Below are 15,885 nucleotides of genomic sequence, written 5' to 3' on the forward strand. Positions count from 1 at the left end.
GCAGATTGAACTGACGGGTGTCGTCAGCCTCGCCCTCCCCAGATTGTCATCGTCTAATCGAGACATTATATTACATTTGAATTACTTTTTTGAATTTAATTAAAAACATTGAATTAGTTTAGATTTTTAACGGCTTTTTGAAATTCAAATATTGTTGCTCAAATTTGAGCAAATATTTTCATAGTTAAAACCCCTGTTTTCAAAACCTCACTTCGTTATTATTTGTTGAAGTGATAAAAATCACAAAATATCTTAGTGAGTTTAATTAATTATATTTTATACACATTTGAATTATTTACAATACTTTACTTTTAAGAAATCGCCTTTACATCGCCGTTACATCGCCATAAAATCGCCAGTTGCGATTAACAATAAATCAGGAAATTTTATTAATTAGGAAAATCCAAAGTCTTTTCCTTTTAATTATTCCAGGCGGTTAAAGAAGGTGAATAATCACTCCAACACTGCTTGTTTCCGGTAAATCCTCAAAAGTTAAGCTCTCGCTAATATTCAAGCATTTAAATGGCGGTTCAGTACAATCCACTGCATCCCATTTTACACTTTCCATGTCAGCATTGATAATGTTAGAATTTGCATCACCAGTCACAGCAAAAGATGTTATCAAGGATACCTTTTATTTTAGTACAAATAATTTGATTAGGTTCACTTTAATTAAAAGATTACTTACGAATCTTTCTATTGATTTGAATTCAAATGTTGATCGTTCTGGAACGTCACCATATTTATTTTTGAACATGTATGAAAGTTCATCTCCATGACAGACTCCTCTAAGATCTGGTCCATAACGATTCATTTTATAATGATTCTGAGTTGGAGAATCAACGGCAAATCTATAGAGAAAAGTTTTCCCTTTGCCGCTAGAATTTTGACGACCTTGAATTATTCGTTGCAAACCATGCCAGAAAGCTTTATCAGTCTGCAACTGTTTGCAAAGGGTGAAAAAAAATTTACTTTAATCGATAAAAGAATGAAAACATAGAACAAGAGGATGAATGTAATATAAAAAGGAAAGAAAGAAAAAAAAGTTTATCTTCGTTTTATATTAACCTTACAAAAGGCCAATTCATCTTTTGTTGAATCTCTACTTGATGATGAATAGTAGGTCTGGTGTAATTTTTCAGCAAAACGTAATCGTATAGGGTCATCGTCAGATAATTCTGTAACATCTACAGGCACCATATTTTTCAACTTTAATGACGCAAGTAATTTTGGCATTTCTCGTATGATTTCTAAATACATTAAGCCTTCATCAGATGTTCCACCAATAAGAATATCAATTTCATTACTCCATGCCATTTTTAGTAAATCGATGGGATGCTTTGAGATAAATGTGTTAGTTGTTACATAAGGCTCAATATGCGGTGCAAAAGGAAAAGCAATTTTCCCAAATTCTTCTGGTCTTATCAACTTATTTTGTACCTCAATCATTTTGACAGGATTAGCATTTTGTAAAAACTCTAGTATAATACCCTCTTCACTATCGTCACCATCATAACCCAAATCTTTTGCTAAACGTACAGCCCAATCGCGTTTGGGAGTAATGGACCATGTATTTAGAGCACATCCACTCATTATAACAGCTTTTTGAAAAAGATTTTTCGATATGTCCGACAGACAGTGCCAACTAATAGAACTTGCTCCTGCACTATGGCCAATTGCTGTTATATTATTTGGATCTCCTCCAAAATTTCGAATATTATCCTTTACAAAGTTTAAAACCATCAACTGATCTTTTAATCCTGCATTTCCAGGAACATTCAAATTTTGATCATTCAAATACAAAAATCCTAATGGTCCAACTCTATAACTAAATGTCACCACAACAATGTCAGCCATCAATAAATAATCAGGACCATATATGTCTAATTTTGAAGAACCACCTTTATAAGCGCCGCCATGAAAGTAAACTAATACTGGATAAGGTTTCTCTACGTGAATATTTTTGGTAAATATATTTAAATACAAGCAATCTTCAGATCCCACCAATGTTTTCGTCAAACTATCAATAGAAAGGCAACTCGGCTTTTCTGTAGTTGCTGGACGTACTTTGTCCCATGGAGATGGCTTTTGTGGATTCTATTTTTTAAATAAATATAACAATCATCAATAATTGTTTTATTATTATTTACAAGATAACAAAAGAAAATAAATGATAAGAGCGCTTTTACCTTAAATCGAAGTTCTCCAAGAGGTGCTTTAGCGTATGGAATTCCAAGAAATTTTATGTATGGCTCATTAAGCACTGAATCTGTTTTAACACCTTGGACCTTTCCATATTCTGTTTCAGCAATAACATCAGTCATTTTAGTTTTATTAATATTCAATCACTGCCCAACTTCCGTATGCAACTGAGTGAATATTTTAAATTTGTTGATACTTTAAATGTTTTTAAATTATCAGTAGCTCATACGCATATAGTATGTGTAAGCAGATAAGTCTTATTATAGTAGAATTAGCTTTAAAACTTTATAAACACATTCAACACTGATTCATATGCCCCCACACATGTATACATGTTTATGTACATATGTATTCTCAGCGTAAATACAGCAAATTAAAACTTCGATAAACTGTAAAACTCAACAAACAAACATTATTCATTGTCTTGTGAAAATATTTATGGGAATTATATTCATTAAAAGTAGACCAATTTTAGTATATTGTACTTTTTGAAACTTCATTATTATGCTTTTATGCTATATAAAATATTATACATTAATTTTTCGAGTATGAGAAACTTGAAAACACTTAAAATGGTAAAAACATAAACTTTACGAGCAAAACTTTATCTTTATGCAAGAAAAACGCCATTGCTTACTAAAACCAACGGGGGAAGAAAGCTAAATAAACTACAAAGCAGGTGTAGAAATTAAAATAAAGAAACCTTCCTTCTCTTCTCTTCACTTAATGATGATGCTTTTTGAGGTAATTTAAAAGAAAATATGAAAACTATAATACTTTTTTCCTTGTAAACTGAAAACATGAAAAATAGCAGCATGTGATATTAATTGAAAATTTCTATTTGTGGCAAGCATTATACGCTAAGCACATATAATCATGCTACATACTTGTTTTGAAAACTGAAAAAGTCGAAAATATTTTCTTTTACACTCGCTCGTTAAACACATTAAAACCAAGGTGTGCTTGTACTTAATGAGTAATTAGTACAATTATAACCATACAAACAATACAAAATATGCTATGAGCAAAGCTGTTCAAAAATTAATTAGAATTTGGAATTCTATTACTTTGAACTTTTAAAATAGCCCTAAATTTTTGTTACAAAAATATGTACTTATAAATTTGGAGACTAGCTGATAGCTCTCTTCAAAATGTGAATGCACATTTGTGAATAGAACATAAAGGTATCAATATTATAACAAATCTTTACAAAATGTAGAGCAAAAGGAAGAAAAACTTTATGATGAAATCAATATCTGCGTGAAAGAATGGAGAGCAGAGAAATTTAGCAAGAAAATAACAGTGAACCTTTATCAGATTTTTGCTCTCGTTTCGTTGTTTTTACATGAGTTACTTCAGACAGCTTCTCCTGCCCTTCTAACATTTTATTCCTACATTTTGTAAATGCGCCAAATTTATCTCCATTCTCTCTCCCATTATATTAGCGAACCTTAGCTTTTAATTTATTTTATCCGATAAATTTCTTGACACAATTCTAACCCTTTAATTCTAGCGAAACCCCTTTAATTAAATTTTCTTAAATCAATGATTAAAGACTAAAACCCAAAATTTTTGTCTTACTTCATCCCGTTTTATCTGTGTCAAATGCAGAATATGAGATTTTAAACCTAGACAGACATGAATCATGCTCATTTACTCAAAATTGAGCATGCTCAATTATATTGATTGAGTATATTCGTGGGACCTCTCACTTAGATGAGTATGCTCAGTGTCTGTTAGTGAAAAAAGAAATAAATATAAAATATAAATCTTCTTCTTATTTTCATTAATGATAGATGTGTGAAAAAACCCATCGCTATTAACTCTTCCAATCAATCACAGTAATACTCTTTAAACTCGTAAAAATAAAATATATTCTTTTATAAAAATAACATTAAAAACCTGTTTTGAAGAATCCCTTCTTTGAAGTTTGTGTAAGGATGCTATAAATTATTATCTCGTCTGATAGTCTCCGTTGTGAACAAAACACAAAAATCTCTGTTTCTGTTTTCATGACAAGGCATTCAAAAAAGGAAAACATTGAAGCTTTTACACTTGGGAGTCAATTTTATGATTTGAAACATAACAACAGATTTAGTGAAAATTTATATCTCTTTGATGAAATGTGCGAGTGACTTTTTATAACAAAAATGAGAACAAAAAAGACATTTTCAATAAGTTTAAAAATGTTGAATTTTAAAAATAAATTGTAAGTAAACGTGCACATTAGAGCACAAGAAATGATTCTACTGTTATCAAAATATATGTTGCGCAAATATCTTTATCCATGTTAAAGTAAAGCTTTTGTGTTTGAACGTTAGAGGGAAAATAAAAAGAAAAGGAAAGAAGAGAATACGAAAGAAGATTTCGGGTCGCCACTGAGTCTGAATACTCAGTGAATTATTGAATAGTTTTCACAACTGGTATGATATGCGATATGTTAGGGATAGTTTTATTCATTTTCAGCAAAAATAAGCTATTTATATATGTGACTCTTGGTAGCTCGTTCATTCATTATAGCTCATGCTTGCCTTGCGTATCAAAAAGAAGTATAAAAAAAGAAAAGAAAAGCGATAATGTTCGTGAAGTGGAAATGTGGCGAAATTTTTATAATTTACATTCGAATTGGTGGCACGCACAATAGAAAAAAATGAACCCATAAATAAATTATTTATTATGCGAATCGTATAATTTATGCTTGCTATCGAGGAAACATTTACAAAGCCTCTTTACAAATACCACCAAATCTATTTACATGTTTATTTTCAAAGGAATTTTGTTACAGCAAACACAATTTGAGTCTTTTTATGTCAACACATATGAAAAAGCATTTGTTATTATTCTAAGAATACTCAGTCATCAAAAAAGAATTTGTTTTTTTGTGTCCTTCTCTATCTTCCTCCTCCCAAACGAAGTTTTTGTTACCTTCATAACGTGTTCTAAGAAAGTATGCTTGACCATACTAAATGAAGTGTACTGAAATTTTTAAAATAAATTAACTCTTTTGAATTGATTTCAGATTCAAAGCTTGGTCTTAACTTGAATTTTAATCAATATCATTTTTAAACTATTAATTTTTCAATAATTATATTTGTAAGTCTAAGTACAGATAGTCGGAAATCGACGATCTAAATCTCAATTTTTTGGAATCTTCAACGTATAGCCAACATTCCTTTCTTTATGTTGGATAAACACTTTTAAATATAATTCATTTTATCATCTTATAAACACATTTATGCTTACTACATAATCCTTCATACTTAATAAATTAATATCATTGCCATTGCAAAAAATTAGCTAAAGCTAGCATAACAGAAAATTGTATTAAGCTGAATCTTAAGTAAAAAGCAAAGCTAGTGAAATAGAAGAATTTAATCAAGATACGATGTTTTCATTATCATTTCTTTATTTCTGTTCCATCGTGGGAAAAATTGAAAATCAAACTGATTTTTAAGCTCAACTGAAACAATAGAAACTGACCCAAATGATCTGAAATTTCGCAAAATTTGAAACAATATCGAAGTAAATATTCGCTTTTATATAATTTTTTCCATTAGCATACTTCAAACCTTATTAATTTTTTAATTTTAAAAATACGGCAGGAAATAAAATCATTATTATTTTGAACATAATCATCAAGAGATTTTTAATGGATTAGAGATTACGAATGCTTCGTCTTTTTAATGTACGAGCTGGTATGAGTTGTAAAGAAAGAAATGAATAAAGTGTAATGCCTTGATTTTTTCTGTGCTTTCATTTTCATTTATTGTTTGAAAAAGTTTATAAAAGTTTTCAACATTTTTCAATTTCTTTTCATAATATTACATGCACATACTTACTACCAAATATTTTTACTCACTTTTTTTCTTTCTATATAAACTTTATATTCTTGTATTATGCCATAAAAAACGGATGTTCTTCAAAAAATAATAATAATTTGTAATGAAATTCCTTCCCTCGCTTACTCAAAAATTCATTCCCAAAAATCGCATAAATTATGGAAGGAAAATGAGTATAAAAAGTTTATTTTCGTACTTGAATAATTTATCACACATGTGTATTTTTTGACTGTGAATCGTTGAAAATATGAATAACTGAATTTGAAGCGAATTTTTCACAAAAATGTGAAGAAATGAAAGCAAATTTTGTTTTTTTCTTTTTCATTTCTTTCCCATGTGACTTACACAATATGACTCATCAACAAATGTTCTTCACCGCAGCATCGGTAAAATTAAATGAGATTCGACAGTATGTAACTTTTAACAATTCTCTAATGTTCATTCAAGTAAAATATTCATTTAAATTTATGATTTTTATTATTTATTAGGTTATGAATGATATTAAATTTAAAATTTTTGCTGTAACTTTAGGACAATTAAATTTTCTTGTTTGTGAATGTAAAAATTTTTTCATATTAATAAATTTACCGTCACATTGTTGAAGAATTCGTGTGTGTCAACATTTGGAAATAAATTAAATATGAAATTTAATTTTCATTTTAAATGAACTACAAATTCAAAATTTAAATTAAATAAATTTTTTAATTAATTTTACTTCATTTTATATAACCATACAGCATTGCACTTTATTTAATTTCATGTTCACGATAATGTCACTGTGACAAAATAATGGATTACAAAAAAGTATGAAATTTCAAGAGCTTTCTGTAAAAATGCGAAAATAAACATCAACATGAAAAAAATGGTCCCTTATCATTACTGACAAAAGATTAGAAACAAAAGCAATCCAGTTTCAGTTTCGAACATAAGATGATTTATGTCCTAAAATATTTACGGAGAGAGCTTTTTTCCATTCAAACAAACATAACAATAACATAAAAAGAAAGTTGGGAAAAATCTCCGTACATATAGCAAATAAAAATGAATTAATTTCTCATCTTGACTGTTTTTTTTTATTTGTATTTCCATTCATGTGTCAATTTATGACCGAAAAAATATGTGACATTTTCATGACATTTTTACGATTTTCACAAAAAAATTAAGGGTATGAAAGCTTTCCCGGTCGTTATTTCATCATTTCAAATGGTACGGAAAATTTAATTTGATCATAATACCCACTTTGGGCGCTTTGCTTTTTTTTAATCACACATTACTGCACATTAATTTTTACAGGCCAAATGAGAAAAATAAATAAATTACCTATCAAAATATGAATTAAATATGTAATGATAATAAGCATTTGTATTTGAGTATGAATTTAAAGTAATTTGAATGTAAAGAGTATTACATACATACTAAAAATGTTAGAACTTCATTACGTAATCATAAATTATTCAGACTAAAAGTTCTCATACAGAGCTTTGCTAAATAGAAAAGAATTATTATCACCAGAACAGGAAAACACACAATGAAATGTACAGTAATTAAAAATGTCTGTTGGGTTTTTATGTTTTTTATTGCCATTTAACATGTTGCACCTGCAATAGAAAGAACGACAACACTAAATTTCAACCTATTAATAAAGATAAGGAATGGAAAAATGTTATTATTGCAATGAGATTTTTATTGTCCTTAGCTCATAATAAAAAAATCAAAATGTTATTAAAACTTAAAAAATATATCTGCCTCGATAGTAAAATTTGCAGAGTAATTAGTGATGTAACTGTTCTTTTTCTAATTAGGGGTAATATTCAGTAAAAAAAAGTATTCATGTCTGATGATTATCTTTAAAAATAAAACATAAATCAAATTTTTTTAAATGATATTCCTGATGTGAACGTTTATTAATTTCCTCTCAACTCAATTTGAAATTCAAATTAACTTAAGATTAATGTTCCGTTAACATTTTCACGTTGATCTTTTTTTCTGCTTCAATTAAAATTTCATTTCAACATTGTTTCATCGATAAAAGTTTCCCCCTCTGTGTAAACTCACGGAAGCCAGTGTTGAAAATAAAGTGAAGGGAAAAGAAGATTGTTTGAATACATATTGACAGATCAATATGGAAAAGCTTTCATAAAGATCAATATTGAAATAATTGACTGAATGAGTAAAAATTAATTTTCATTAATACCCTCAAAAAAATTTAATTAAAATCAGCCGCACTCAGAATAAGTGCTCTAGTTATTGATTTTTCATTTCGTTGTTAGCATTGTACCTACCTCAAAAATAAAGACTTTCCGTTACTTTCCAAAATATGAAAATATTGTGCACAGCAAAGTTCAATTATTAATTCGATTTATTGTGTTCATGAAATTTTCATTGGAATAAAGTATCAATTAAGCAGAAAATATCAGTAATCTGCTACCTAATAAAAAATTAATATTTATTTACATTCAGTTCAACGAAATGAATTTTCATTTTTCAAATTCAGAATGTTTGATTAATTAATGTAGAAATTTGCAAACGTGATGATAATTTATAATGCACAGTATTTTTTCCACAAATGTTTTACAAGAAATTCTCAAGACACTTCTAAACTCAAATTTCAATCAATCTTTATTACTAATGAGGAACATTTTCTCACATAATCTACATGTTGATTAAAACCACAAATTATATTCTTGCTTTTCAGTAATTTGTAATCCTGTCAAAAAACTTTCTTCTTCATTTTTTTCTCTCCTCCTTCTTCTTCTATCCATTTTCACATCTACTAAAAATCTCAATGCTCAAATGAAGTTAAAGTTCAAACCGCAATCTTCTACTCTTACTTACAGAATCATCACATCTCATTATTTAAAAGACTTGAGTGAATAAAAAAAACCTTTCTGACACCGTAACAGACATGCGATATTGTCATTAAAGAATAATTTTCTCTTCATTTTCACTAAACTATACTTTTTGTACTTTGATCAGCAGAAAATAATCAAAGAGAGATTCTTTTTTTATCTTTCATTTCATGACATAAAATCATTAAGGATTGAGTGTTACAAAATATACCACAAATGGAAATGCACATACTTATCTGGTTAAAGCATTTGAAAAATAAATTTCTTTCGTCTTCTATTGCTAAGAGCATGTTCAATCTTTAATGTTCCAAATTCTATTGTTAAGCTTTTGATGTTTGAGAAAATAAAACTTTCAATCAAGTTTAAAGCTTTTCCTATGTTGCTCAATATATTTCGTGAAATAAAAATTGATAATAGCTGAAAGAAATAATTTTTGATCTCGACTTAACTACAAATTCGACAAATTGTGTAGGCACACATAGAATGTTATGAATATTTAAAAACTGTTTACCTTTTTACTCTATCGTGCTCTATATGAAAACAACTGCTTAATAATGTAAATCCAAGTAATTAATTATTTAAAAATCGAAATCCCTTCATTGTGGCTACACGAAGATTAAGATCGACAAGTTTTAATCTCTCTTTTTTTCTCTGTATCTTAAAATTAAGAGGGATTAAAACATTCACCAGGTATGCGAATGTTGTTTTGATTAAAAACACATAAATAAAACATAATACAATATAGTAACAATATAATTTATATTGCTAATTTTTTATTGCTCTTATGCGTGTGCTCGTAAATAAAATATTGAAGGAGATTAGATCCTAAATTTTACATCTTAAATCATGAACCCTTATTTACAACAACTGACGTGAATTAGACCATTTCCTAACGATTTCTTGATAAACTATTTATATAAAAAAAAAGTTTCGATAAAATCTAGTATAACAAATCAATAATCATCTATTAAAACTTTTATGTTTATTCAGTGCTGAACCTTCCCAAGAAAGAATATGCAAAGCCTTTCGTATATGAAATTTAAAGTTTCAAATTACTGCAAAATCAACTATAGAAACTAAAATAGTTGTACAAGTATCAAAACTGTGTATATTAAGGCATAGTGTTGAACTTCATTAACTATTTATGTTGTGAAAATAAATGGAAGCATTTCTGAAATAAAAATATTTTAAAATTCTGTTTTATCCTTATCTGTTTCACTTCCATTAAAATATGTTAGCTCTTAGGAATCATGAAACAATTTTCTAATCAACCATACAATTATGATTGTTTTTATGACATTGAGGAATACACAGGGGAATACATATAAAATTATCTTTCCCTTTTTTTACACACTTGTGATACTTTGTGTTAGATAGGTTTTCAATTTATTTTATGAGAGATATTTTTTCTTACATAAAATTCAATGAAACAAAGAAAATATTTAAGAAGTGATTACCATCAAATTTAGTGAAGCATGGCGTTGTGGACATGCCAAATATTTCAAAAACCGTCAAATTTATTAACGAACTGCTGAAAATTGTAGGAATACTGAAACATTGATATGCTGAATTAAACCTACAGTAGCGTGCAAAAGTGAGTGGACAGTTCATAAATTTTGATAATTTTGCTTAAAAAGTATCTAAATATCAACCATTTTACTTCAAATTTTCACAGCATGTCTATTTTATAGCAAGATTTTATAAACTCAACTCATTTTCTACTTTAATTAAGTAATTTAAAAAAACCGTTAACTATTCAAAATCGCTAAGGTGCAAAAGTGAGTGGACAGTTACAAATTATGAAAAAATTAGCATAACTAGTTGTTTATGATGAGATTTTAGACTTAAAACATAAAATACCTATGTTCTTCTATAATTCTGTCGAAAAAATTTCCATCAAAACCACGTGTTTTCCGATTTTTCTTGAATTCAAAATGGCGGACATTTTTCATCATTTTGAATGTAATTTCTCTTATATTACTGCATTAATTAATGAAACTTTTACATATTTCTATTGTATTTTAATTAAGCTTTCATAATATATATAAATTTTTATAGTAAAAGTAGTTAATCTACAAAATTTTTGTAAAAATATTTCTTTGGATGCAATTTTTCTCAGAGAACAAAATATTTTATTGAGAAAATCTAATTAAATAATATGATTATACAGGACTTTTTGGTATTAAATTGTTGCATTTTGTTCATTTATTACTAATTACTAAGCTTTAAGTTACTACAAAAATAATCCAGCCAGTTACAAGCAATCAAACAGTGGGTTGTGTTAAGTCTTCAGCCAGTGAAAAAAGAAAATGTGTCAAAATTCACATTTTGTGTTATATTCTGGGAAGATTTTGATTCCAGATGCTTATTTTTGTTGAAATTAAACATTTAAATTGATTTTCTGAATCGATAATTAGGTTTTAACTTATTTCGAGAAATATGCATTTTTGTCTTTTTAAGTTCTTCTTTAAACCCACTGTTTGATTGCTTGTAACTGGCTGGATTATTTTAGTAGCAACTTAAAGCTTAGTAATTAGTATTAAATGAACAAAATAAAACAATTTAATACCAAAAAGTCCTGTATAATCATATTATTTAATTAGATTTTCTCAATAAAATATTTTGTTCTCTGAGAAAAATTGCATCCAAAGAAATATTTTTACAAAAATTTTGTAGATTAACTACTTTTACTATAAAAATTTATATATATTATGAAAGCTTAATTAAAATACAATAGAAATATGTAAAAGTTTCATTAATTAATGCAGTAATATAAGAGAAATTACATTCAAAATGATGAAAAATGTCCGCCATTTTGAATTCAAGAAAAATCGGAAAACACGTGGTTTTGATGGAAATTTTTTCGACAGAATTATAGAAGAACATAGGTATTTTATGTTTTAAGTCTAAAATCTCATCATAAACAACTAGTTATGCTAATTTTTTCATAATTTGTAACTGTCCACTCACTTTTGCACCTTAGCGATTTTGAATAGTTAACGGTTTTTTTAAATTACTTAATTAAAGTAGAAAATGAGTTGAGTTTATAAAATCTTGCTATAAAATAGACATGCTGTGAAAATTTGAAGTAAAATGGTTGATATTTAGATACTTTTTAAGCAAAATTATCAAAATTTATGAACTGTCCACTCACTTTTGCACGCTACTGTATGTATTTGAAAAACATTACAAAATTTTATTACACCATCAGGAACAAGCTGAAATACGAGAGTCCATAAAGTTTTTTATATGATATCACCAAAGTTGTTTTTATTACTTTATTTGATGTGGTTTTTAGCTGTTTCTAGTAATTGACCAAAATATAAAATGTCAAAATATTTGCGTTCCTTTATTCCTCTACCCCATTCCTGCAAGATAAAAAGCTATTTTTCAAATAAAAATAAAAGAAAAATTTAAGAAAAATGTTTGAACAAATACTTGTAAGAAGATTCTTCTGTGGTGTGGTATTAAAAAGTATAATATTTGAACAATGAAAACAAAATCAATATAGGATAAAAATATCAATGCAATCTCAAATCGTTATTTTATTTACATTTCAATGGCTGTTGAAGAATAGAGAAATTGAATCAAAAATTATGATGAGATTTCATTTTAAATAGATTTCCGCTAAGTGATAACAAAGCAAATGCCCCTTCGTCTATTTTAGGTACGTTATTCATAAAATTTTCAATTGTATCACTTGCCGGATTCAATGGTACTTTAGATTTATCATTCAATTCAATTTGACGCTTCGCTGCGTAGGTAGCAATAGCTTTCATCAATGGTTGTAAATTTGCTCCCGGCAAATCTTCAAATGGACCTTTCATTTCACTGTTTACAAGATATCCAACCAAAATCATTGCATAGTCATTTCGAATACCTTTCATTTGAGCACAAAATGTAACGTCGATTTTTGACAGTGCCTGAAGCCATAAGTTAATACGACTCATTTTGTTTGCATCACATCTAAACGATTCTTTATAAAATTCTGCTAATGCTAACAAATACTCAAACTGTTTATCTAAACATCTTCCAATTTTGACGTCTTTCAAATCATTGGGGCATTTTTCGTTCGATCCATGAATAGTACAGATTCTATCGAATGCTTTTGTTTGCTGATTCCTATATGTGGATGATTTCTTGAAAGCATTCTCTTCATCTTTAATGCTTTGAAGTCTTTTCTCCCAATAACGAGAATTTTCCCATTCAGCTTTGCAAAAAACATCTTCAATGTTCGTCAATTTCAATGGATCAAAAGCATCTTTCAAAGAGTGAGGAAATCCATGTTCATCAGCTATTGATGGTTTCATAGCTGCCATTTGTCCTTTCATGCCGGCAACTTTGGCGAATTTTGATTTTTTAGACTGATCAACTTTTAAATGTTTTGTTTTGGCCAATTTCAAAAATGAACTTATGTTTCCAGTAAGTAATCCACAGCAAATGATAAACAGATATTGATTGCGTTTTTCACGAATTTCCAATGATTGGGCTGCATTAAGCGGATTTACAAGTAAATGAACCCATTTTGCTATCTTTGGCTTATGCTTTGAGTCTTCCGGTAAAACATCGACAAGCTCTCGTATTAAGATACTAATGGAATAAATGAAGAATCAAAATTAAAGAAAAAGAACTTTTCAGAATAAATGTTTATCTTACCAATACTTATTGTATTCAATTTCTATGTCTTCGTTTTTTCTTACATTCACTCGAGTCATTTCGTCTGTTACTGGTCGATTTTGAATAGTATTATTATGATTGGATTTTTTCGGCTTTGCTGTCATCTTTATGTCAAAAGTATTTTAACTAAACAAGTCAACAAAACAAGGATTATTAACTTTCAATTTGCGTAGGAGTTTTTAACAAAGCAATTTTAATGAAAATTTTATTTTGAATTCAAAAGCTTACTTTGATGTAGAAAAAATTCGATTGGTAAAATCAAAAAGCTTATTTGCTTCATAGATTGTTTGAGAACCATCTACCTTGTATTACCTTGTATTACTGTGCAGTTTAAATAAAAAAAACTTTATCCCTCTAATTCATCTGCGAGCAACTTTTCGCTCTAAATAAAGGAACACTGTTATTTATGGTTAATACAATGTTCTAATGAATATTTATGAAGATATTGAAAATGAAAATGTTTCATGCCTTAAGGATAAAATCCAATTAACTTTTCGACAATAAAGTATTGCTGAGACTTTCAACACATACATATGATAATATTTATATTTTTATATACATAATGTAACAAAAATCAAGCATGGGCGATGAAGTAAAGAAATCTCAAAAGTATTGGAATCATTTCATAAAAGAAACTCATGAAATCATTAAATGTCGAGAATGTTTTCATTCGAATGTTTACTCAAAAAATTAATATACCTTATAATTTTGTTAGGTATACAATTTGTAGGTATTTGCACATCAATTTTGAAATTACATTTTTCTTTTTAAACAAATCAATCAAATTTATCGCACACTTGTATTGTTGGAAAGGTTGAAAACAAAATTTTGAGAAGCCTTAAATATATTAATTGAAAGTTTACAATACCTTCTGCATTGGGGAAAAAATTATTCTTCTTCTGCCTAGCTACACGGCAATTACTCGGTTATTCTAGATATATTTATCTTGCAATCCTTCTCGTTTGAGTTTTCAAATACTTACTTAAGGTAAATAAGAAATACTTCAACAACATACATTCATATAGGAAGTGGCGCTTATTTGAAAATCACGCTCTATGACGAGACAAAAGCAAGCATATTATTGGGAGTGGTTTGAGACATTGTTTTATGACTGGCAAAAATATTCTATTGCCGCCAAATGCTCTTGTTTTTCCTCACATTTTTCAGAAAAATAAAAACAGAAAAAAATTTCTCTCTCATTTCATCCGACAAAACAATTTTCCCTTCCTTCATACAATATCAAGTTTACTAACAGAAAAAAAGAAGAAAAAGAGAAAATTATGTCTATGAAAAAAGTTCGCCACAGGCAGGCAATCTGTAATAAAAATCCAATAAATTCGCTCGCATACTGTGATAAAATTGGCGGCCCCAAAATTTAATATTTCATTCATAATTCATTTATTTCCAATTTTTATTTTCCCCAATCGTAAATATCTTTCAAGCATCGTTTTAAATCTATTTCATCATAATATTTGAAAACATTTTTATTCCTTGCTTGAAGTTGTTATACACTTTTCATCTATGTATTTTGAAAACTTTTTAAACTATGAGAATCAACGAGTATTATCTTTATTAGACTATAGACTTCAACTCTATAAATAATGATACAAGAAAATTTATTTCTTTTCTGTCAGAACAATGTCGAAAGAGAAAAGGATTTCTAAATTCTGAAAAATATACAAGTCTCAAATGGAAAGGTTAATGTTCGCATAAATCATTTTGATTTAAGGTTTAATACCGAAATTTCAAAGTGCTGCGAAAACCGCTGATACGTGTCAAAATATCAAAATAAGTGACATAAGATTCCCATACAAATTCACACATATTTTATTTTTCAGAGAAAACACTTTACAAAATTCAATCAGATAATTGTCAATTCGTTTAATGGTGGTTTTCAGGCATATTATGCTCACCCAAGGATGAAAATTTGTGAAATTTTAATAAACCGATACCAAATGGGATTTTAAGTTTAAAATAAAGTGTTTTTATGGAATGATGGATTTTAATTATGTCAGCCCAAGCGACACATGGTACTTGTGATGGAATTGTGATGAAGTGTCGCTCGGGATAAAGTTGTTCAAAGAGTTCACAAAATAAAAATAACAATTAGTATGCAACTCATTTCCTTTAAATTGAATAGCATTTTCCTCGGTGATAAACGATATTTTATCAAAATATTTGATGATAACAAATTTTCACTTGAATGATCCTCTAAAAGGGATGAAAAGTCTTCCTTTATTTGAATAGTTTGGAAATAGCTTTTAAAAAAGAAGAAAACAAATTTCCTCTCATTGATTTCTCAATTTCCATCTTTGATG

General features: G+C 28.1%; 2 protein-coding genes across 2 annotated transcripts; both read right to left on the reverse strand.

Annotated features, from left to right (window-relative positions):
- Positions 1-252: 252 nt before the first annotated feature.
- Positions 253-2,420, reverse strand: LOC139098852 (esterase B1-like). The gene is made up of 4 exons (XM_070651198.1): positions 2,190-2,420; positions 1,069-2,097; positions 689-943; positions 253-631 (listed from the first exon to the last, which is right to left on the reverse strand). The coding sequence occupies exons 1-4, from the start codon at positions 2,322-2,324 to the stop codon at positions 437-439; spliced, it is 1,614 nt and encodes a 537-aa protein (XP_070507299.1). The 5' UTR covers positions 2,325-2,420; the 3' UTR covers positions 253-436.
- Positions 2,421-12,477: 10,057 nt separating this feature from the next.
- LOC139098817 (uncharacterized) lies at positions 12,478-13,671 on the reverse strand. The gene is made up of 2 exons (XM_070651146.1): positions 13,547-13,671; positions 12,478-13,480 (listed from the first exon to the last, which is right to left on the reverse strand). Exons 1-2 carry the CDS (start codon positions 13,669-13,671, stop codon positions 12,478-12,480), a joined length of 1,128 nt encoding a protein of 375 aa, XP_070507247.1.
- Between the last annotated feature and the right edge of the window lie 2,214 nt (positions 13,672-15,885).

Source organism: Chironomus tepperi, unplaced genomic scaffold (assembly GCF_022539635.2).
Source record: "Chironomus tepperi strain 1889 unplaced genomic scaffold, CSIRO-AGI_Ctep_v1 contig_454, whole genome shotgun sequence".
Lineage (NCBI taxonomy): Eukaryota > Metazoa > Arthropoda > Insecta > Diptera > Chironomidae > Chironomus > Chironomus tepperi.

Bases quoted from the DNA above. Each gene is read 5' to 3' on its own strand.
- LOC139098852 (XM_070651198.1), bottom strand. From the start codon at position 2,324: ATGACTGATGTTATTGCTGAAACAGAATATGGAAAGGTCCAAGGTGTT. The intron at 944-1,068 runs GTTAATATAAAA...CTTTGCAAACAG, and splicing joins ATGAATTGGCCTTTTGTAAG to TTGCAGACTGATAAAGCTTT. The intron at 632-688 runs GTAAGTAATCTT...CTAAAATAAAAG, and splicing joins TCAAATCAATAGAAAGATTC to GTATCCTTGATAACATCTTT.
- LOC139098817 (XM_070651146.1), bottom strand. From the start codon at position 13,671: ATGACAGCAAAGCCGAAAAAATCCAATCATAATAATACTATTCAAAAT. The intron at 13,481-13,546 runs GTAAGATAAACA...TTATTCCATTAG, and splicing joins ATTGAATACAATAAGTATTG to TATCTTAATACGAGAGCTTG.